Source organism: Ascaphus truei, chromosome 11 (assembly GCF_040206685.1).
Source record: "Ascaphus truei isolate aAscTru1 chromosome 11, aAscTru1.hap1, whole genome shotgun sequence".
NCBI classification, from domain to species: Eukaryota; Metazoa; Chordata; class Amphibia; order Anura; family Ascaphidae; genus Ascaphus; species Ascaphus truei.
Genome location: NC_134493.1, coordinates 41,299,525 through 41,322,125, shown reverse-complemented (window position 1 = coordinate 41,322,125; position 22,601 = coordinate 41,299,525). Strand labels below are relative to the sequence as shown.

The 22,601-nt window shown below is 45.5% G+C and overlaps 1 protein-coding gene across 1 annotated transcript in view; it reads left to right on the top strand.

The window, feature by feature from the left end:
• SMURF1 (SMAD specific E3 ubiquitin protein ligase 1) overlaps nucleotides 1–21,960 on the top strand; it is a 39,126-nt gene extending 17,166 nt beyond the window's left edge. The window contains exons 2-18 of the mRNA XM_075565814.1: nucleotides 469–507; nucleotides 1,132–1,240; nucleotides 1,696–1,829; nucleotides 2,360–2,425; nucleotides 2,571–2,646; nucleotides 4,464–4,702; nucleotides 5,293–5,377; nucleotides 6,009–6,155; nucleotides 6,906–7,107; nucleotides 7,904–8,007; nucleotides 8,600–8,714; nucleotides 11,001–11,179; nucleotides 12,332–12,469; nucleotides 13,994–14,114; nucleotides 14,326–14,527; nucleotides 16,390–16,474; nucleotides 16,992–21,960. Coding sequence (XP_075421929.1) covers nucleotides 469–507; nucleotides 1,132–1,240; nucleotides 1,696–1,829; nucleotides 2,360–2,425; nucleotides 2,571–2,646; nucleotides 4,464–4,702; nucleotides 5,293–5,377; nucleotides 6,009–6,155; nucleotides 6,906–7,107; nucleotides 7,904–8,007; nucleotides 8,600–8,714; nucleotides 11,001–11,179; nucleotides 12,332–12,469; nucleotides 13,994–14,114; nucleotides 14,326–14,527; nucleotides 16,390–16,474; nucleotides 16,992–17,091 — 2,141 coding nt within the window. The 3' untranslated portion in view covers nucleotides 17,092–21,960. The remainder of the gene's footprint in view (nucleotides 1–468; nucleotides 508–1,131; nucleotides 1,241–1,695; nucleotides 1,830–2,359; nucleotides 2,426–2,570; nucleotides 2,647–4,463; nucleotides 4,703–5,292; nucleotides 5,378–6,008; nucleotides 6,156–6,905; nucleotides 7,108–7,903; nucleotides 8,008–8,599; nucleotides 8,715–11,000; nucleotides 11,180–12,331; nucleotides 12,470–13,993; nucleotides 14,115–14,325; nucleotides 14,528–16,389; nucleotides 16,475–16,991) is intronic.
• Nucleotides 21,961–22,601: the final 641 nt, after the last annotated feature.

Genomic DNA, 22,601 nt, shown 5'->3' with positions numbered 1-22,601 from the left:
GTTCTCCCCTGTGCAGTCTTTATGTGCCTGCACCAGAGGCCTTGGTGCTTGTATTGTGTAACGCTGTAATATCCAGGTGGCTCTAGAAGGCAACGTGCAGTATACGGGCACGTGTCTGACTGCTAATTTATTGAGATCAGATAGCAGAATCCCAAGGTGTCAGTGGGGTGCAGCCAAATGGTGCTCACGGGTATGAATGATGTAGAAAGGGAGTGCTGATATATACAGTGTGATGTCACTGTACACAACCTCTTCTATTCAAAGGGGTGGAAAGATATAAATAGATAAACATACAAAGGCTTTTGTGTAGCTCTATTGGTCACAGAAAACTTCATGTGTCATAAGGCAATGCAATATTTAATGATGTTACAATGTGTTTTCTAGTGACCTTTTTCAATGACTTTACTTTAAATCCTATTTAATGTTGTTTACAGGTTGTAAGCTATTGTAATATTTTCTCTCTTGCAGTATTATGTGCCAAGAGCCTTGCAAAGAAGGATTTTTTCAGTAAGTATTTGCGCTTCGGTTTGTGGTGATCATTTGGGGCGCACGTATTCACCTATGAGTTTAGGTTTTCTTATAATGAAAACAAGTTGATCCCGGCCTGTCTGTGGCTTTCCATATCTATAACACGCAGAGCACTATATTGTATTGAAGTACACTTTTCTAGCACTCGCTGGATGTTCTGCACGAGATGAGACTAAAGCATAAGAATGTACCTTTTTGTAAAGTAGATCTTGCAGGTACCTCCTGGCCAGCTCCTTGTTCTATATTTTGCGTGCGTCTTTCTCCCTGCTTGGGTTGTTGTCTGCTCTGAAGGTCTCCTGCTGGGGTCTCTGCACTTTTGTGACCATGTCACTTGTTGCTAATCCTTTTTCTGGAAAAGGAGCAGGTTCAACACTTACATTCTGGAATAATGAAGTAAAGATGCACACCTCCTGCCTTCAATATGAACTTGTGATTTATGCCTATTATACATGCATTGATTGACCCCCCCCCACCCCCTTGCTGTACGAACATGAACCCTATACCCCGTTCCTGTGCAGAATATTTATTTTGGCTTCTACCTGTGCTAATATTGGAGTATCCTTTTTACACCTTAACTTGCAGTGAACGTTTTTGTTTTTGTAGGGTTACCTGATCCATTTGCAAAAATAGTGGTAGATGGGTCTGGTCAGTGCCACTCAACGGACACTGTTAAGAACACGTTGGACCCAAAGTGGAATCAGCATTATGATCTGTGAGTGGTTGTCCTGCTGACCTCCTAATGAGAAACATTCTGTCGTTCTACTAATTGTTTTTAATGAAGATAAGGAAATTAGTGTGTGCCACATGTACAGTTACAGCCATAAAGTATTAGGGAATCGTCTTTTACCCAAATGCAATGTGTTGGGGTGAAATCATAAGTGCGATGTCGCTTAAAATGGGGTTTAGGTTGTTCTTTCTAAACTGGCCTAGTCCCGGTATCCCTTCCCGATGGTCAAGTCGGTAACGGTTAATGCCGAATAGGGGTGTGATAGCTCTCTTGGTAAATCCCAGCCATAGTTACCATGATCACAAACCTTTCTATTCATAGTGGGAAGATTGACACTTTAAGGTTCCAGTTTAAATGTCTGAGAGCAAGATATAATTTATGCAGAGGTCCGAGTAGACTAGATTACAACTACATGACCGTACATTTCTTCCTTTTCTTAGCTATGTTGGGAAAACGGATTCTATCACCATCAGCGTCTGGAACCACAAGAAAATCCACAAGAAGCAGGGAGCTGGCTTCCTGGGGTGTGTGCGGCTCCTCTCCAATGCCATCAGCCGCCTGAAGGACACTGGCTGTAAGAGCAGTGACTGTGGGTTGTGGGTAAAGCCGTGGAATAGTTGTGTTGGAAGGGACCTATTGGTCTGACCCAGTGAGAAGGTATCCTGACCCTCACTCGTACTTAAAGCTCCTGTGTTGGCTTCTCCTGATTGGTTACAAAAGAACATTGCACGCCTGGCGAGTATGTGTTTGGGCGGCCTTATAGTTTTGGTTAAGGAGGCGATCGCAGAAACTGTTAGAGTAGGGGAGGCCAACTCCAGTCCTCAGGAGCCACCAACAGCTCAGGTTTTAAGGATATTCCTGCTTCAGCACAGGTGGTTTAGTCAATGTCTGAAACACCTGTGCTGAAGCAGGGATATGCTTGAAACCTGACCTGTTGGCCCTTGAGGACTACAGTTGACCACCCCTGATTTATACCTTCATGGCAACAAGGAGTTAAAGCCTCAATTCGTGGAAAAGTGGGTGTAATAAAGTCGGACCTGCAATTACCTGATACTGTGTCCTGTTACTGTTCTAATTTTTTTGACCCCCCTTCCCTTGTTACAGACCAGCGTTTGGATCTATGCAAATTAAACCCTACAGACAGTGATGCAGTTCGAGGCCAGATAGTAGGTAAGGTATACATGTTCATGTGATGCTCATGTAGAAATATAAAAACAGTCTATGGCAGTCTGCTGTTCCCTTCTTAGCAGTAAGTGATGAACCCTGTCTTCTGGTGCTCCCCGATGTGATACGTATATATCTTTTGTCCCTCCAGTCAGTTTGCAGACGCGGGACCGGATCGGCACAGGGGGTTCTGTTGTGGACTGCAGAGGCCTGTTCGATAATGAAGGGTACGTAAAGGAACCTCAGTTGCTCATTCAAATGAAGATGAATCTCTCTGATTTCTCGAGCTGTGGCTGGAATACACAACACCTGGTGCTCAACTCCAGTCCTCAAGCCCTCCTAACAGGTCAGGTTACCCACAATGCATTGCTGCAGCAAATGTAGCTCTCGCATAACTAAGCTCCGCATCTAAATCTGAAGTTTGTATCCCACACTTCAGCACAGGTGGCTCAGAGGCTGACTTCGATTTGAGACTCTGAGCCACCTGTGCTGAAGCTGGGATATCCTGGAAACCTGACCTGGTGGGGGGGAGGGCTTGGGAACATGAGTTGAGCCCCCCTGACATAAACTTTTCACCATTTGATGCACGGTGACAATTGCTTTCCTATTGCTAATGTCCAGTAGGAATAAGCTCTCAGCCATTCTCCCTTTCCATATCACATCGATAAGCAGTACGCTGCTTCATGTAGCTCGTGGTTTGTGCAAGAGAGCAGCTTGTACAAAAGTCACCTTGGACAATAACCCAAAACTGACCTATTTAGATCAATTATTAAAAACCGTGGTGACCAGGATAGTGAAGGGAGAGCCTAATTTCTGGACACGTTCTGCACCTTCATACTGATGGGCGCCACGTGAGGACGTCTGCGCGAAAGCATTGGGTGTTTATTTATTCCACAATGAAAAGCTTTTGAGATGGACAAAACCTTTTTATGTTTGTATTGTCTGCGCTGGGTGGCTTCCTCTTCCTCTGTGCCCCAGTATCCCCCTTTGTGTCCCAACACGACTTGTGACTGGGGAACCGCTTCCTGTCTGCTTGGCTTCAGTCACAGTCCCGGGACTCGGCGAGGCTGACACAGGCCACATCAACTCAACAGCCCTAACCAATGACATGTCATTACTAGTGTGACTGTGCAAAGGGCATGTGTGTACGGTGGCTTGTGTGACACATGGGATGGAATGCTGCTTAAAAGTAAAATGCGACTGGTTAAAAAGCAGCAAAAACCTTCTAAATCCTATTGTTTTTTTTATTTTTTACTTTATTTTTTATTTTTTTAATAAATCAGTTCTTTAGTATTAGATTATACTTGCTGCATTTTACTCCCCCCCCCCCCCCCCAAAAAAAACCTCTTAAGTCTTCCATTTTTAATGCATTGCGCATCCTCTCCTATGGCTATAGCAGGCTCTGGGACACCTTTTTGAGCCCAAAAGTGCAAGAGCTTTGGCAGCAAATGATCACAAACAGGAACGTGTTGCAGTGTTCCCAACAGGAGACACTGGCTGAGTTAAGGGCTGTAACAGACAATATTAGCCGTGGTAATCTTAAGATTACATTGTAGTTGCTGTGTTCCACTGACTGAAGGATTGATTGAAGGGTGGCCATTAGGTGAACTCGGTGAGCTGGGTATTCACTGATTGATCACAGCCGAACGGATTGATTGGCACTTTAGGTAATTCGTTTTCATAGAAGGTTCTCAAATGCTGCATATATTAGAACAAATTATTGTTATTTTTATTAAATAAGCGCCGCTAGGAATGCTGCTTATCACTACACAACTAGGGGTCAATGTACACCTTAAAGAAACACAGATTAATTAGCCTGTTAATTGGGCAGTCATTCACATCAGGATGTTTGTCCGCCTCATGTTGCTGAGATAATGTCTGATCTAGTCTGTGTTTAATATAATGCCCTCTAGCCCGTTATGTTTTAATTGCTGCACAAAGTGGTCTGAGGGGCTCTGGGGTTGGGGAGGGGGGACGACGACTCTGGTGTGATTTGGTGAGGGTGGGATTCTCGCTCTATTCTATCCCGTGCCTTTCCTTTCAGGACGGTTTATGAGGAATCGGGCCCCGGGAGGCCGCTCAGCTGTTTCATGGAGGAGCCGGCACCTTATTCCGACGGGACGGGAGCCTCTGGGGGCGGGAACGGCAGACTTGAGGAATCTCCAAGTCTAGACCAGCGGCTTCAAGCACAGAGACTTCGGGGGCCGGAGGTCAGGGGTCACGCCCAGACGCCGCAGAACAGACCGCATGGCTATCAGTCACCGGACTTACCCGAAGGCTATGGTGAGCGATGTAGGGAGTGAGGCTTATGTCCTCATCACTTTGGTGATGCAGTGAGACAGAGGTCACACACGCCAACAAAAATACAAAGGGTAACATGGAAGTCATCCGCTTGTTGGGTATTTACACAATTAAACATGTCCTGACAGGAACGACTCGTAGGATGTCATGTATATATAATGGCGATATTGACCGGCTGCTGGTTACCTGAGCTGGATCAGACTCTGTAACTTATTGCTCTGAGATGCAGTGCTGTCTCCTTTGATACAGGAAGGGTTAAAAATAAAAATCCAGCTCCCAGGTGGGCCCATGAGATGTATAAAACCCGAGTTACCCTGTGAGTGTCTTGTGATGAGTTGGCTAATGATACAGACACTCCGTTCAGTGACTCTGCTCCCAGCACAGCACCCCAATCTTCTGTGTATGAGACTCCTGGTGTCGGACGCCTGGAAATGTACATTTGCAGAAAATAAGACTTGCATGGAGAGGAGTGGGTGGAGGAAGTGGTGTTTGTTAAAGTAAACCTGATCACAGTTTGCAGGCAGCTCGCTCTGTTCTTGCACAAAACAAGCCACACTTATCTCTCTCTGTAGAACAAAGGACCACGGTACAGGGACAGGTGTACTTCTTGCACACACAGACTGGCGTCAGCACGTGGCACGACCCCAGGATACCGAGGTACGGTGTGCGCTCGAACAGCCTTGTGTGAAGGAGCTGAGTAGCTGTGTTATTAACCCAGTCAGTGCTGCAGTCTCTCCTGTGCAGTGGGAAGCGGGTGTCCCCAGCACGAACGGGCTAATGGTTCAGTTCCACTGGCAATAAGTGTACGACTGGCCGCACATTTCCTTTGCTTCCTCATATCGGTCATTGTCAAATTCTGAAGTCTTTATTTTGAAAAATGGGGACGTCATTGTGAGACCTGGGTATTAAATGGAGGACCTTGTATATTTTTGTCTGCGCGCATGCGTGCGCAACACTTTTTTTTTAAAGTTTACGCCAAATGTGGAGTTTGTAGTTCTTTTAAAAAAATTTTTTTTTATTCCACAACTATCTACGTCCAAAAGCAGCCCGTATTTTGCCATGTACACTAAACACCAAATTAATATATATTTTTTTTAAGGGTAACCCCATAAAAGCTATTTGTAGCACATGGCTTCATGCAAACCCCCAGAAGGTATTTGTCAGGGCGGAGATATTTTCGAGACCGTTTAAAAGCAGTCATTTCTAATTCTTTAACCTTTTTTCATTTTACATCTTAAGCCGCAACACGACTGAATTCTTTCTTGGTATCAACTTGTCTTTTTTCCAGAGACCTTAACAGTGTGAATTGTGATGACCTGGGCCCTCTGCCGCCAGGCTGGGAAGTGCGCAGCACGGTGTCGGGGAGAATATATTTTGTAGATCACAATAACCGAACAACGCAGTTCACAGACCCCAGATTACATCACATAATGACGTAAGAACCAGCACAGCATTTTAATTGCATTGTTAAAGCAGCAGTGCAAGCTGCTGTTTCAAAAATGTTTCCCTTTAATATGCGCATCGATACAATTCACATAAATAAGTAATTGGCTAAGTTGCCGATCCGTTCTCCTGTGATCGGTCGGTGAAGATTCGGCTCGGGGGTTCACTAAATGTCAGTGTAGCAGAAGAGGACCAAAGATGCAAAGTTCTGTGGGGAAGATCATGTGACCAGGCAGTCACTAGATACAATTGGTGCACTGCTAGAGAGAGAGGGCAGGGCTCAAAAAGGGGTGTGCCAGAGCCTTTCAGAAGAGGAAGGGGGTGTGACTTTGTAAATGGTTGCTATAGAAACAAAAAAATGCTTGTTACATTATAATACATTAAACATATCATTCAATGGTTTTTTTTTTTTTAAATAAAAAAAAATGCTACATGTATTTTCTCATAGTACAGAACTGATTTATTTAAAAACACATGTAGGATATTGCTCGGTCTGCAGCTTTAATGTGTCTTTGTGAACAACTTAGGCATTTCTAAAAATCCTTTATTGTGATAAAAACAGCCTTTGCATTGTATTTTTGTGGCATGTTCTTAAATATAGATTTAGTCCGGGTGCGGTTTCTCCTGCACGTGCAGCTCGGGGTTAACTTTGGGGGTGGGAGGGGGGGAGGTCGCCGGAGCAGAGCAGGGTGCGCGGAGTCCGACCTGGATTTTTGTGACGTGTAAATGTCGGCTCTTTCAGTCACCAGTCCCAGCTAAAGGAGCCCAGCCAGCCCCTGCCAGTGCAGAGCGACGGCTCCGTGGAGGAGGGAGACGAGCTTCCTGCACAGAGATACGAGAGAGACTTGGTGCAAAAACTGAAAGTGCTGAGGCACGAGCTGTCCCTGCAGCAGCCTCAGGCCGGGCACTGCCGCGTCGAAGTATCCCGGGAGGAAATCTTTGAGGTACTCTATCTGCAGCATGTTTCTGATGTGGGGGGGATATCACGGCTTCTGTTTTCCTCGTTTAAACAGCAGTCTGAGAAGCGATTTAAATGCATATTGTGATGTCCGTAAAGAAATAGAAAGTGTTTTCCATCATAAACCTATTTCATCTTTTCAAATCCGGTTTATTTCCTTGATAAGCAACCAATCACGTGTGCGCACATTCACATGTCTCCGACAGGTCTGCAATCCTGCATTTCACCATTAGCATTTTTTATTTACCCAGCATAACTTCTATAATGTGTGGTTGAAACCTATTCCAGCTTCATGTTGCGAAGCCAGAATAACCATCCTCACAGTGGTTTCGACCTTTTGGGTGTCAGTGTGAGTGAGTTTTACCGGCTCTGCACTTCTGTAACCCAGGCCGTGCAGAAAAGATGTGTAATGCGGCAGGTAGAAGCTTATAGGGGTCACATGTTAAAATGGACAAAAAGCAAAAAGGTGATGCTGTGTGCTCGTCTGCATAGCATTACCCATAATCCCTGGCTGCAGTGGATGCATTGTATGCGAAGAGATACTGGGGAAAGGCAGGGCTGCAGACCGGTCTGAGACGTGTGAATGTGCCCACACGCGGGATTTGTATTTGCTTATCAAGAAACAAACTTAAATGTCATCTTGACAAATAAAGGCGTTTAAATGCTTTTTCCTAGTGGGGAAAATAGGTTCTTAATAGGTCTCTCGTGCACGAAATAGTTCCAGATGGGGGTTTGTGCGGAGGATTTAAGGCGGGTATAACGCGTTCTGTGTGTGTGCGCAGGAGTCCTACCGGCAAATAATGAAAATGCGGCCCAAAGATTTGAAAAAGCGCCTGATGGTGAAATTTCGAGGAGAGGAAGGCCTGGACTACGGTGGAGTGGCAAGGTACAACGTAACCGCACCCCACTACCCGCAGCGAGCGCCCTTACTCCATCACCACCTACCATATGTATTCATGTATATATCGGGAGCAGCTGGGCTGGTGACCAGTTCCACTAAGGACATACATCCCAAAGGAGTCTGCAGCACGTTCTCTGTTGGGCATTAGTCACGTTTCTTGGATTTAATATCTAAAGGAAGAATGCTGCAGTGATCACAATGTTGCCACAGCCCGGCACGGCTTAGAAATGAGTACTTTAAAGATTCACCATGGAGGCCATTTTTATATCCCCTTTGTCGCCCACTACATTTATTTCACATTGGCCTCCGTAGTTGCATTTTGTTATAAAGAGAGGGGAAAAAGCTAGGTGGGTTTAAAAACCAGTGAGTGACTGCACATTAAGTGTGTGGTTTTGGTAGTGACTTGTCATGCGTGTATTCCTGCAGCTGCAGGAGGTGTATAATAAACTATTTCTCGGTGTAGCCTCAGTTTGGAAGTGGAGCTGCGTATATATGTGTATGAGGGTATAGCAGAGTAAGACACTGTTGACTGTAACTGGTATTTCATCTCATCCTGTTATATTGCTCTGTTTGACAGGGAGTGGCTGTATTTACTATGCCATGAAATGTTGAATCCTTATTATGGACTTTTCCAGTATTCCACCGACAATATTTACACGCTCCAAATTAATCCTGATTCGTCCATTAACCCAGTAAGTGTTCTTTAGCAAGAGAAGGGTAACTTAGCCTTATGTAGGTATGGGCTTGGGTTTTACTGTTTAACTCTGCTTCCCCTCCCAATGTATCAGAGACTGGGGACTGTAGGCTCTATATAGTGTAACCTGTTTCTTCTGTGCAGGCATATTAAATAGAGCACACCTTCATGTTACACTCATGGGGAAGTGTGTGTGTGTGTGTGTCAGGAACTTATAAAAAATGGATTACATCATCAACGCATCGTTCCTTATTGCAGGACCTTTCTCAAGAAGAGTAGGACTGATACGTTGATGCTGTAATTTTCTTTTTTCATTCTTTATACGTTCCTGCGAGTGCCTGATTTCAGCTGTGTAGCTTCAGTGCACCCAGGCAAGTTTGCCCGAAGTTACCCGAGTGCAAAAACCAAGCAAAATCTACCTCAGCAAAAAGTCCATGAAAAGTACTTGGCTCGTGGCTGTGCCAGGGTCATCCTTCCAGCTCAGTAATGGGATACAATAGAACAAATTCACAGCACTCGCTGTTTATCAGTAGAATATAGAGACACAAAATTGAATCCGTCTGAAACACAGAAAAAAGATAAATTCGGGCGACGTTTCGGACCGACGTGGTCCTTTTGTCAAGCTCGACCTATATAGTGACACTCCACTGAAGGTAGCGTCCTGCCTGGGTGCAAACCGCTGGGGACAGCAATACAGAAAAGATGGAAGCAGGCACTCCAGGACTTGGTGTTGTAATAAACCTATCTGTATTTTTCTAGCAACGTTTCGGCTCTGTACTGGAGCGAGAGAGGCTCCTTAAGAGAGCTGAAATGTTGATAGTTTTGCAATAAACTTTATTTTCCAAGTTCTCAAGGGCCTGCTTCCATTTTATATATCTATATCGGTTCCTGCTGGCGCGTTATGTCGTCAGCGGGGGCTATGATGTATGTGGTGTGTGTGTGTTGTGGTCATTTTTATCAGCAGCTTTTCGATTCTTCCCAAATTATTTTGCTCCTTGCATATTTAGACGGTCTCACAGTTGGTTTTTCAAATTCTTATTTTTTTTAATGAACGGAGTCCTGTTTTGTGAACTTTACTGCACCTGTAGGTCCTGTTTAGAAATGTTGTTTCAACCAAGTAAAACAGAATAATTGAGTTTTCCCCCCCATAAGTAAATGATCTTTGTTGTGTGTTTTTATGACCGTTGCACATTGTATTTAAAGAGCTGACCTTTATATGTTCGTGTCTCCCATTGCTGCATGGCTGTCTGAGCTCTGTTTTTTACCTGTTTGGCATCTAACATTGCTTATTGCTGGGTATATTCAACGGGAACACTGCTGTATAGATTTCTCATTTGGATGATCCAAGATGACAATCTAGAGCAGGGAAGACCAACTCCAGTACTCAAGGGCCACCAACAGGTCCGGTTTTAAGGATATCCCTGCTGCAGCACAGGTGGCTGTCATTGAGTCACCGATGCTGAAGCAGGGATATCCTTAAAACCTGACATATTGGTGGCCCTTGAGGACTGAAGATGGCCTCCCCTGATCTAGAACTGTTCATTCTCCTTCCTGTTTTATACAGAGGGGTGGGTACCGCCACTTATATTGCGCCCTCTAATGTCGGTAAAGCAGGATTGCACGTGCTTCAGAGAAAATACCTTTAACAATAGTTGCATATTACATTACACCAGGGGTTTTCCCCCTCCCCCACCCAACAGGTCAGGTTTCAAGGATGTCCCTGCTTCAGCACAGGTGGCTCAATCCATTGATTGAGCCGTCTGTGCTGAAGCAGGGATATCCTTAAAACCTGACCTGTTTAAGGGGGGGAGAACCCGAGTTGAGAACCCCTGCATTACGCACTCTCTTCACTCCCAGTCTCCCGTCCTGTTCTCTCAGGAGAAGCAGACGTTCCAGAATAAAGACGGGATGGCCGAGCTGTGAGCTCTTTGCCCTTTAACACTTAAAAGTAAATTTAGAGATGCTCCTGTTTGTCGTGCTAACCAGAGCGACGTGCTTCAGCACAGAAGTAAGGCTTGACAAGAGACTCATCCCAAAATAACTTGTAGCCTAGAGGGGCACAGATTTAGTTTGACCAAATCTGGGGAAATAAAATGGGACCCTCACAAGTTTAGTCATACTTACTACTGCTTTCTAGCGCATTCATTTCCAGGCACAAAATGCTGTTTTTCCAGGAATCTTATGACCATGTTCTGCTACTTTCCTTGTCCATAAGTACACGCTGATGTCATTCCAACTGAGACCTGTTGTAATCCTGTCCCCCGCTCGCTCTCTCCCTCCCCAGGATCACTTATCATACTTCCATTTTGTCGGTCGCGTAATGGGGTTGGCCGTGTTCCACGGACACTACATCAATGGGGGGTTTACGATTCCTTTCTACAAGCAGCTTTTGGGGAAACCTATTCAGCTGTCGGACCTGGAGTCTGTGGACCCAGAACTGCACAAGAGCCTGGTGTGGATTCTGTAAGTATTTTATACAGGCAATGCGTAACTTGGACGCCGTATCATGCCGGCTGTGCGTTACCAGTTGGAGCTAAATGGTTTAATAAGCGACGGGGGCGTGTCTGATTCGGCACACGCCTGAAATCTCTTGTTTGGTTAGTTTGGGCCTGTGGCTCCTCCTCACACTTCTAATGCACTTACCACCCTCCTCCTTTCCCCTCTCCTCCTTCCCCCCCTCCCTTCCCACCTCCTTTTTGGGTGCCCAGTTTCCCAGGACAATAAGCCTAGGGATCTCCTCGTTAATCTGCTCCTGGCATTGGCTAAGCTATCCATTTATAAGACCAGGAAGCAGTGTTTGGAGAGGGAGGTCCCAACAAACATCGTGGCCATGTTCCGGGCGCTGGTGCACTCCCGTATCCGGGCAGAGTACACGTACGCCGAGTCCACTGGGACGGTTTCAGAGTTTGCCTCCCAGTGGGCTTCAGGCGGGGGGGGGGGGGGGGTGCTCAGCTCGGTATCCCCCCATTTGGATTTTTTAACATTAACTCCCATATTTTAGTGCACATTATTTTAATTTACTGTTGCACTTGATACCGGTTTATGTTATATTTTTGTTAGTCTGGTATTTTTTTCTCGCTGCGTCCTTTAAGGATCAGTGAGTTACCTGTTGATCTGATTGGCCGGCTTCGCCTAAATAGTCTTCCCTCCTCAAACTTCTGATGCACTTACGTCCCTCCACAAAATGTTCTAAGCTGCGATTGTATTCTGGAAGTCTCCCATTATACACACTTCTCCTCCCCCCTCCCCCCCTCACCTATTTTACCACCATCTATACGAAGGAGCAAAGTATTAGGAAAGGGTTGGTTTATACCCGGCGTGGACAACTCCAGGCCTCAAGGGCCACCAACAGGTCAGGTTTTCAGGACATCCCTGTTTCAGCACAGGTGGTGCAGTCAGACTGAGCCACTGATTGAGCCACCTGTGCTGAATCAGGGATATCCTGAAAACCTGACCTGTTGCTGGCGTTTGAGGCCTGGAGTTGGCCACTCCTAGTTTATACCGGGACTTTGGGAGCCGAGGGGTTCAAGTGGTTTGGTCTCCTGAATCACACGAGCTAAAGGAGATCTACATTTTGCTGCTTGTTTTTAACAAAACCCCCTTTTCCTGCGCTAGTGAGAATGACATCACCCCGGTGCTAGACCACACCTTCTGCGTGGAGCACAACGCGTTCGGACGAATTCTCCAGCACGAACTCAAACCAAACGGCAGAAATGTGCCAGTCACGGAAGATAACAAAAAGGAGTATGTCCGGTAAGAGGGGGACGCCCCAAACTCTTACTGTGTGCTGGACACGCCAGGGACTCAACGACTGTGTACACCAGGGGTGGGCAGCACCAGCACTCAAGCACCACCAACAGGGCATGTTTTCAGGATATCCCTGCTTCAGCACAGGTAATGCAATTGAAGACTGAGCCACCTGTGCTGAAGCAGGGATATCATGAAAACCTGCCCTGTTGGTGGACCTTGAGGATTGGAGTTGCTCACTCCTGGTGTACACAGTCACCCGCTACTACTTTATATGACCGTGGGGAATTATAATGGTTTTCTACACATGCTCTAAAGTCGCCAGAGTACAGAACAAAAATGATCCTTGCACAACTGAGGGACGGACACATTAATCAGAAGTACTCCTGATAAATCGTCAGGTTGCATTGAAACTAGGTGAAAAGAAACTCTGGCGCTAACTCAGAATGGATATGTGATGGGTGAATAATCACAAATGTTAACATATATATCAGGCATGCACAACTCCAGTCCTCGAGGGCCGCAAACAGGCCAGGTTTTCAGGATATCCCCACTTTAGCACAGCTGGCTCAATTAGTGGATCAGTATGTATGACTGAGCCAGCTGTGCCGAAGTTGGGGATATCCTGAAAACCTGGCCTGTTTGCGGCCCCCGAGGACTGGAGTTGTGCAGGGCCTGCCTTATATGGATCCCTCAGGTGCGCCCCGAAATTGTGGGGGTACCCCTAGGGAAAGAAGGCTCCTGCGGCTCAACCCCATCAGTAAATACAGTTGCAAATATTTAAAATTAGATCTCAAAAATAAAATGAAAAATGGCACATGAATCATGGGATGGCGAGTATAATAACCACACCAGTGGTAACACACTCAGACAGAAACCTTTTAGGATTCTGTCACACACGGCCGTGTAAGTAGTGATATCACATTTATATATTTAATATCCCAGTCTGGTCCCATCACTCCAAGTAGGTGCATTGACACTGGCAATTAAACCCATGTGCACTTTCTTGTGTGTGTGTTAGTGGTGCGGTTATTATACTCGCCATCACGTGATTCATTGTGCTATTTTTCATGTTGTTTTTGAGATCTAATTTTATATTTGCTAATGTATTTACTGATCCTGTGCTCCCCTATGTTGAAACTAGAACAGACCAGAAGTAGTAATAATAGTAATATATTCTCTCCCCCCTAACCCGCCCCCATCCAATAATACCTGTGTATCGAAGACTTGTCTTCGCGTCTGAAATCCACACTTGCCCTCCTGCTTCATTAGGGAGAGACTATAAAACATATAGACGGGTTTATCAAAGGTTCTTTGCAACTGCTGGGCAAAAAATAATACAATCCGATTTGTCAATTTAAAACTTGCCTGCTGGAATGTGCAGGTTTTTACTTGGATAAATCTGGCGCTGGTTTCTGCCACGTTGCCCTGGTCTTGTACCATTTTGGGACTTTGGGAGGTTGATGGAGTTGCTGAGATGGTAACACTTTCTGTTGTGTGTGTTTTTTATTTATTTTTTTTACTCTGCAGGTTGTACGTTAACTGGCGATTTATGAGGGGAATTGAGGCCCAATTCCTAGCCCTTCAGAAAGGCTTTAATGAACTTATACCACAGCACCTCCTGAAGCCTTTCGACCAGAAAGAAATAGAGGTAATAAGGACCCGTTTCATTTCTGCAGTTCTTTGCTGGCTTGTCTGACAGTGCAGAGGTTGGTGTGGGGGGGAGGAGAGAGATATAGAGGGTGTCTGGGAGCGAAGAAAGGTGAAGGGATATGATGCCGTTTCCCCCATTCCTCGTGTGTTCAGCCATGCTACAGTGTCTGATCCGTACACCTTTGTGTGTTGTGTGTGTGTGTGTGTAGCTAATTATCGGCGGCCTGGACAAGATAGACCTCGGGGACTGGAAAGCAAACACCCGGCTGAAGCACTGCCTGGCAGACAGCAACATTGTCAAGTGGTTCTGGCAGGCGGTGGAGTCCTTCGACGAGGAAAGGAGAGCCCGGCTGCTGCAGTTTGTCACCGGCTCTACACGTGTCCCCTTGCAAGGATTCAAGGCTCTGCAAGGTGACTGACCGCCCAAGACGTGTTGTGACAGAGCAGCGTCTTTATATTGACAGTAGAGCAGTGATATACACAAGTCACATGTAGCCACCAGAATGACCCGAAATATAAATCAGAACAAGATCTATAAAGGTGCACAAATTCTTGTTCTCATATAAAATATTCAAATATCCCAGTTTAAATCAACCGCAGCAAAGTGAAACAAATGATAAAGTGTATATAGCGCCCTTATTCAGGGCACTGTGCATTAGTTGCCAGGTAAAACAAAGGTGTGGTTACTCCAAGATGTCGTCGTGGTGGGAACATAGTCAGGCCATGGGTTAGGTGCATTGAAAGCTTGCTTCGGTTGGTAGGGGGTGGGAACATTCTGGTCGGGGGATGGGTTAGGTGCATTGATGAAAGCTTGGTTGGTTGGTAGGGGGTGGGAACATTCTGGTCGGGGGATGGGTTAGGTGCATTGAGAGCGTACTTGGTGCGCAGGTGGGAACATGGTTTGGTTAGGTGCATTGAAAGCTTGCTTGGTTGGTAGGGGGTGGGAATACAAGACGTTCAAGGAGTTTAGAGGCAAAAGGCAGGAGGGAGACAGGTCGATAGTTAGAAAGACAGGTAGGGTCAAGCTTGTTGTTCTTGAGTAATGGTATGACTGTTGCATGTTTGAAGGAGGATGGAAAGATTCCAGAGCAGAGGGAGGAGTTAAAAATGTGTGTGAGCATAGGGATTATAGTAGGAGCTAGAGGTTTTAGGAGATGGGAGGGAATGGGGTCAAGAGGGCAAGTGGTAGAGGGAGAGGAGGCGATCAACAGCGACACATCCTCCTCTGAGTCAGTGGAAAAAGAGTCAAGGAAGGCAGGAGGAGAGTTGGGAAGAGGTGTAGGATGGGAGGAAGAAACAGAGGGGATGTTCTGCCGTATGGATTCCACCTTTTCCTTAAAATAGTCAGCAAAGTCCAGAGCGGAGATGGAGGAAGGAGAGGCAGCTGAGGGTGGTTTGAGTAGAGTATCAAAGACAGAGAACAGTCGGCGTGGGTTAGACTTGTGCATGTTGATTAGTGCAGAAAAATAGGCTTGTTTAGCTTGCGAGAGGGCAGAGTTGAAACAGGATAGCATAAATTTGTAGTGAAGGAAGTCTGCGAGAGTGTGAGACTTCCTCCAGAGGCGTTCAGAGGAACGAGTGCAGGAATGCAGCATGCGCGTGTGGGAATTTAGCCAGGGTCTAGGGTTAGAAGGGCGAGTGCGGCAGAGAGAAAGCGGGGCATGTAGATCAAGAGACGAGGACAAGGCAGAGTTGTAGTTCCTGACCAGGTTGTCAGGGTCTGTAGCAGAGCTGAGAGAGGAGAGGGTGGAGCTTAAAGGTGCATTGATGTAAGCTTGGTTGGTTGGTAGGGGGTGGGAACATTCTGGTCGGGGGATGGGTTAGGTGCATTGAGAGCTTACTTAGTTTGTGGGCGGGTTTGGGAACATTATGGTCTGGTGCATTGAGAACTTGCTTGGTGGGTAGGGATTGGGGGTCAGGTCTCTGGATTTATTCTCGTCTCGTGGCCTGGTGATGGGTCTGAGAGTGGAGGCAATTGGTGATGTGGGTGAATGCCACACATCGGGACCATACGCGTGATCAGAAGCTGAACGCTTTTTTTTTTTTTTAATTCCCTAATACTTCATACATATTCCCGACAGGTAAGCAGGTCTGGCCGAGCAACGATTGCTGTAGGAGTAGTTTTTGCCTCTGTACGGGATGGTCCCTTTTTTAGTTGTGGGCGACGGTTCTTTGACCAGGGTGTCGGTTGTAATGTGTGTACAGCGCTGGTGATTGGCAACCTGTGAGCAGGACTGTGCCTGATGTGCATTAACTATAACGTCTTGTGTAAGGTTCTACAGGCGCCGCTGGGCCCAGGCTCTTCACCATCCATCTAATTGATGCCAACACACACAACCTGCCTAAGGCCCACACCTGGTGAGTCTGAAATGTATATTTTTGTTTATAAGCCAATAATGTCGATACTGCTCTCGACTCCTAAAAATCCACCAATTTAAACGCAGATTATTCTATATTGTGATTATTTATTACTTCCTAGGTTTAGAGAATGTCATTTTGATTTTGTGCAACATGTGGTAACTTTCCATACAATGGACTATTAGTTTTTACATTTTCTGTGAAATCATGTTTAACGTAACTTTATAAATGGGGGGCCCCCGCTCGCTTACTCTGCTGCACAGACTCCAGTCCTCAAGACTCCCCCCCCCCCAACATGTCAGGTTTTTAGTCTATCCCAGCTTCAGCATAGGTGGCTCAGTCGAAGATTGAGCCACCTTTGCTGAAGCAGGGACTGATTGAGCCACCTGTGCTGAAGCAGTGATATCCTCAACCTGACCTGTTGGTGATCTTGAGGACTGGAGTTGAGTACCCCTGCTGCAGAGCGTTGTGCAGCTTACTCTGTTTTACAGACGTGTCCTTTTTGTGTTTGTTTTAGTTTTAACCGGATCGACATTCCACCGTACGAGTCCTACGAGAAGCTGTACGAGAAGCTCTTCACGGCTGTGGAAGAGACATGCGGGTTTGCTGTGGAATGAAAATTCAACCAAAGGAAACACTAGCTCAGAAAAACAGATCAAAACCAGACATGCTGGGGTCACCTGAACTTTACCCCCCAGAACGTGTCTTCTAGTTTTCTCACTTCCCATCCAATGTTCCCGGGAAGCACGGACATGGCGATTTATTTAAATTCCCACCTACTCCTTGTTCAGTTGGATCATACGATTCATCCTTACATTCCTGAAGTATTACTAGTCCTCTACAGTGGCATGTGTATAACAAAGGCTGCTAAGGGGTCAGTGGGCTGAGATCTTGTGGAACCTATCTGAGCTGAGTTTATGAAGGACTTGGACTTGTTACTGGACGTAACGTGTGGTGGCGTTTCCTAGTTAAAGTGGTTAAGCCTGGAGTGGCCAACTCCAGTTCTCAAGGGCCACCAACAGATCGGGTTTTCAGGATATTCCTGCTTCAGCACAGGTTGCTCAGTCATGGAGTCGCCTGTGCTGAGGCAGGGATATCCTGATAGGTAAAGATTTAGGGTATGCGCTGGTCTCGGAATATCCAGATAATTCAGGGGGTCAATCCTGCTGCTCGAATCTTTCTCCCGCGATCAGAAACGGAGCATACTAAACAACATACAAACACGAGAGCGCAAAGGAAAGACTATCAATTCGAAATAAAATCCCTTTATATAAAATATAAACCATATACAACTTACAATAACAAATACAAATGGGGTTCCACACGGTCCCGCCCCAAAGGCTGAACTTGCTGGTCCTGTGTAGTCCCTCTGGCAGGTGGAAAGGGTGGAAAACTCAGAACAAATCAACAGAGGTACTAAAGTTCTAAGCCAAATAGAGGAAGCTGCAGAGCTACAAACAGCTTCCGCAGGGGACTGCTGGTGTCTGACGTCACAGCGTCTTCCATGGTTACTGTGGCGAGGTGTACAGGCCGCCACGGTAACCACGTAAGACACTGGTCTGTCCCCGGCAACCACGAGGAAGCTGTTTGGAGCTCTGCAGCTTCCTCTATTTGGCTTAGAACTTTAGTCCCTCTGTTGATTTGTTCTGAGTTTTCCACCCTTTCCACCTGCCAGAGGGACTACACAGGACCAGCAAGTTCAGCCTTTGGGGCGGGATTGTGTGGAACCCCATTTGTATTTGTTATTGTAAGTTGTATATTGTTTTATATTTTATTGAGAATTAATCGTGTCTTTCCTTTGCACTCTTGTGTTTGTATGAGGGATATCCGGATAACCTGATCTGTTGGTGGCCCTTGAGGACTGGAGTTTGCCGGCCCCGAGTTAAGCAATGACTCCTGATTTAGTGGAACGTGTAACACCTCAGCGACTTGTTTGCCACTTCTCATGCCTTGGCCGCACATACATATGCAGAATTATCCCACGTAATTCCAGGAAGCTCGGCGTAAGGAGCTGTTTTATACTAGAACCCGTGGCATCTACAAACCCGGCTCCCAGGGATGTGGGATGTATATTGATGATGTCCTGGCTGATCTGTTAAATATTTTGCACATCAGGGACCGCGGTCTGTTTCTCTGAAAATCATTTTTAGCAGCAAATTGAAACGTTTTAGCTATTTAAAGTGAAATTAAAGTTTGTTTTAGAGAAGTTAGAGCGGGGATTCAAATGTAAAAAAAAGTAAAACTAAATAGTCTGTGCCAAGAATTGTGTGTATTGTACAGTGAATGTGGGGAGGAACCTATGTGGTCTCCTTACCATTCGGAAGCTGTGCTCGTCTGTTCGCAGTTTGTGACATTTATCTAGCAACAGATTGAGGCGTTTATGAAAACGTTTTCATCCAAGGCTCAGATACTTGAGGTAGTCTGTGTTCTCTCTGTAGAGCTGGAGGGGCAAATGCCAGTCCTCGGGCCACCAGCAGGTCAAATTTTCAGGCTATCTCTGCTTCAGCATAGGTGGCTGAGTCGAATACTGAGCCACCTGTGCTGAAGCAGGGATATCCTGAAAGCCTGACCTGTTGGTGGCCCTTGAGGGCTAGAGTTGGCCACCCCTGCTGTAGAACATGTTACTCGGACAGTAACCTGTTGCTAGAGTCTATGAAGCTGCTACTAATATTAACACAGACAGAATGTTTTTCATAAGATTGGCTGAGCGTTAACAAAGTAACCGGATTTCAGCTGTTTATGAAGCTGGGTGATAGTGAAGTATGCTTTTTGGTATGTTATTTTTTGTTGCTTTCAGTGCTAAACTTGATTGGAAATGTGTTGATTTTATAGTATATTACTGACAGGGTAATCCCTCAAAATGCTGACTGCATTGGAGTTTGTAATGCACGAGACCGGTGGCAGCCCCTTTGGCATTGAGGGAGTTGAGATTAAGCAATGGGTACTGTTTGCAATCGCCCCAGCTAAAAGGTTTTGTTGATATAGACCTCAGACATTCCCTGTTCTTCCTATGGAAGACATTGAAGATTTAACAAGAAAATCAACCGTTCTTTCTGCTCGCGCATCTCCATCCAACCTAAAATGATTCTTGACACGTTACTAAGAAAGAAATGGCTTTTTAATGCAGTTAACATCCTGCTGATTTCTTTGGTTAGCTGCCTTTCAGGGCGTAATGATTATTTTTGGAGTTGTACTTGGCCTTGACGCTGCTTGTGCCGACTGCTTCCTGCTGGCATCTAACCTACTGGGGAACCCCTGGGTGCAAAAGGTCAACATTGAGATTTCAAAGAGGGTCTGACAGATCGCTTGGCTGTTTAAGGCAAAATCTTTCCATTTCTAAACTCTCTGGAGCACGTGGATCTTTGTCCCCTGTTTCTGCAGAATTGCTGTGGCACCTTCAGGATGTAATATTGGTTCTGTTTGTGTCACTTATGCATTCTAGTTTATTAGGCAATAGCTGCCTCCTGCTTCCCCCTTTACAGTAAAGGCAGCTGTTTTTAGTAAACAGCAAATATTGGCGAGTTGCGCCTTTTAAAAAAAAAAAAAAAAAATCCATTTGCAGCCAGTGGCAGGGAAGGGGTTAAATGTTTTAACCGTGTGCGTGACATCAGGAAGTGTATCTTGGAGTCCCTGGTGGAAGGGTTTGCTTACTCCGAATGATGGCATCGGTGCTGCAGGTAACCACAGCAGGTTACCGGCTTTATACACCAGCCTGTCTGCTGCCGTTCTCTTTCCTTCAGAATAGAATGGTTAAGCCTGCCCGACTCGCCGTAGGTGGTGGATCTGGGGAAGGTTTAATCCACATCTTTGTTAGAGGAGCAGCTGTCCTATTCCCTGACACAATGTGACATCCCTGGTCATTACATACTGAATATAGCTTGCTGTGGTTGGTCATCTGGGAAGCAGGAGCAGCAACCGGTCCACAATCTCTGTAATTTGTGTCCTGCAGCACAATGTAAAGCAATATAATCCACACGTGTACATACATACTGTACTTACACGCACGTATACATACGTATGTATGTGTGTGTGTATACACATGCGTCCCCATGAAAGCACTGTGCTGCAGGCCCCTGGCAGTGACGTGGTTAGAAAGTGGAGTACTTGTGCTGTGGCGAGCACATGGTCTGTGAGTCTTGTTTTCAAAAGTCTCTTGCTGGTGTCTCTCACCTGGGAGGCTTCTCTGATCAATTGTATCAAATGGTCAGTTTCCTGCAGTTCTTGTTCTAAAGATACGCTGTTTATATTCTCCTGATCACTAGTGGGCGCTGCCTCCCTGCGTGGGTTCCTCGTCATTCTGATGTCCTTTTTTTTTTTTTTCCATCAACTTTAGTCGCCAAGTTACTGTCAATCATCGAGGAGTTCTCTTTTATTTCTCCCCTCTGGTTTTGCCAGGCATTCCTGTGCTCCGCTGGAGAGATCTGGGCAGCATGTTCCCAGTTTGATGGCAAAGCCTTTGGAAACGGAAAGCTTATGCTATTGATCTATATGTAGACTGCTTATGTTAACCTAATATTTTTAATGATTGATTGCTTGACTGTACTACAATGGCACAGACAGGGACCCCATGCGGTTACACCCAATGTCCCCTGAATAAGCTACGTTCTGGCAAGAATTGTATGAGTGCTCTCCCTGCTAGTAGCGTCTGCTTTGCATACGGTTGTGCTATGCCGACTCCACTGGCAGTGGTGTGTGTGTGTGTGTGTGTGTGTGTGTGTGTGTGTACAGAGCATTAATGTTTATATCAGGACTGGCCAACTCCAGTCCTCAAGGGCCACCAACAGGTTGTAAGGCTTTCCCTGCTTCAGCACAGGTAGTGCAGTCATTATGACTGAGCCACCTGTGCTGAAGGAGAGATATCCTTAAAACCTGACCTGTTGGTGTCCCTTGAGGACTGGAGTTGGCCAGCCCTGGTTTGTAGTAGGTATCCTCTCTTCTGCGTGATGTTTGTGGGGTTGGATCAGAGCTGCTCCTTTATGTAAAAGAATAAAAATAAAGGAAGGGGGCAGACTTATTGGCCAACTACAAACATGTGAGGCCCTTTTCCCAGTGGATTTACCTTTCAGGCACAAAATGAGGGTGAATCCCTTGGAATAAGGATTTTTGTTTAATTCTGTGCTGCGTATCCCAGTGATCTCTGGGGTGTGGGTGGGGGGAGGAGGGGGGGAAATATATATATATTTTTTAACATCTTGTTTAAACTTTGTGTCCTTGACCACTTTATAATTTGTATTTATTTTGTACTGTCTGTAAGTATTGCTGCTATCTTCATTATTCCACTGTTTTAATGCTGATTTTTTTATTTTATTTTTTACTTTACGAAAGATGTACTTTTTTTTTTTAACGTCTAAATCAAAATATTTAAGGAATGCGACTAACGTGTATTGGAGCCAGCTGGGAGACGGTGGGTTGGGAAGCAGGCTGCATCTCGGGGTCATGTTCATTTTTGTTATATATGCAATAAACCCTAACTTTAAAACCTTGAACCCTCTCATTATTAGAACAAAAGGAGGGAGGGGGAAATCCAACCCTTTTTTTTTTTTAAATTCTTTGTGCTTCTAATATTTTCTGTCTTTTGGTTGATTAAAAATAAACTTTATTTGATACGGGTATTGCGCTTTTCTCACAGCTGCACCGTTACAAAAAGGGCAAAAGAAAACATGTTAAGGTTTAGAAAAGGCCTAACACAAGGAAAGATACAATACAGGATGGGACGGGACTGTAGCTTTTAAATGCCAGACAGGTTGTTTCATTAATTAAATGTCTGGGTAAATGGGTAGGTCCTGATTCTGAAAACCTGCAATAAAACAGAGTGGGGCCTCTCGAACTGTACGTTTTCGGCTTGTATTTGTGGTTAAATTGCTAATTTTACATAAGCCCTGTTTGGGCTTGTTTAATTGTTTTGGGACTTTTGCCTGGTAATAATGACATCCCAGAGCATAGTCTGCACAGATTTTTTTTATTTTGTTTTCTTTCTGTATTTGTGCAATATCCATTTATTTAGTGAAAACCTTTTTATGCAGATCTTGTCTTCGTGTCCTGGGATAAAGTGCAGGAAAGCAGACTTTGGTATGGATGGATTCCAGTTATAATTACCTGCTGTAAACTTTGCCCAGCTTGTAGGGAG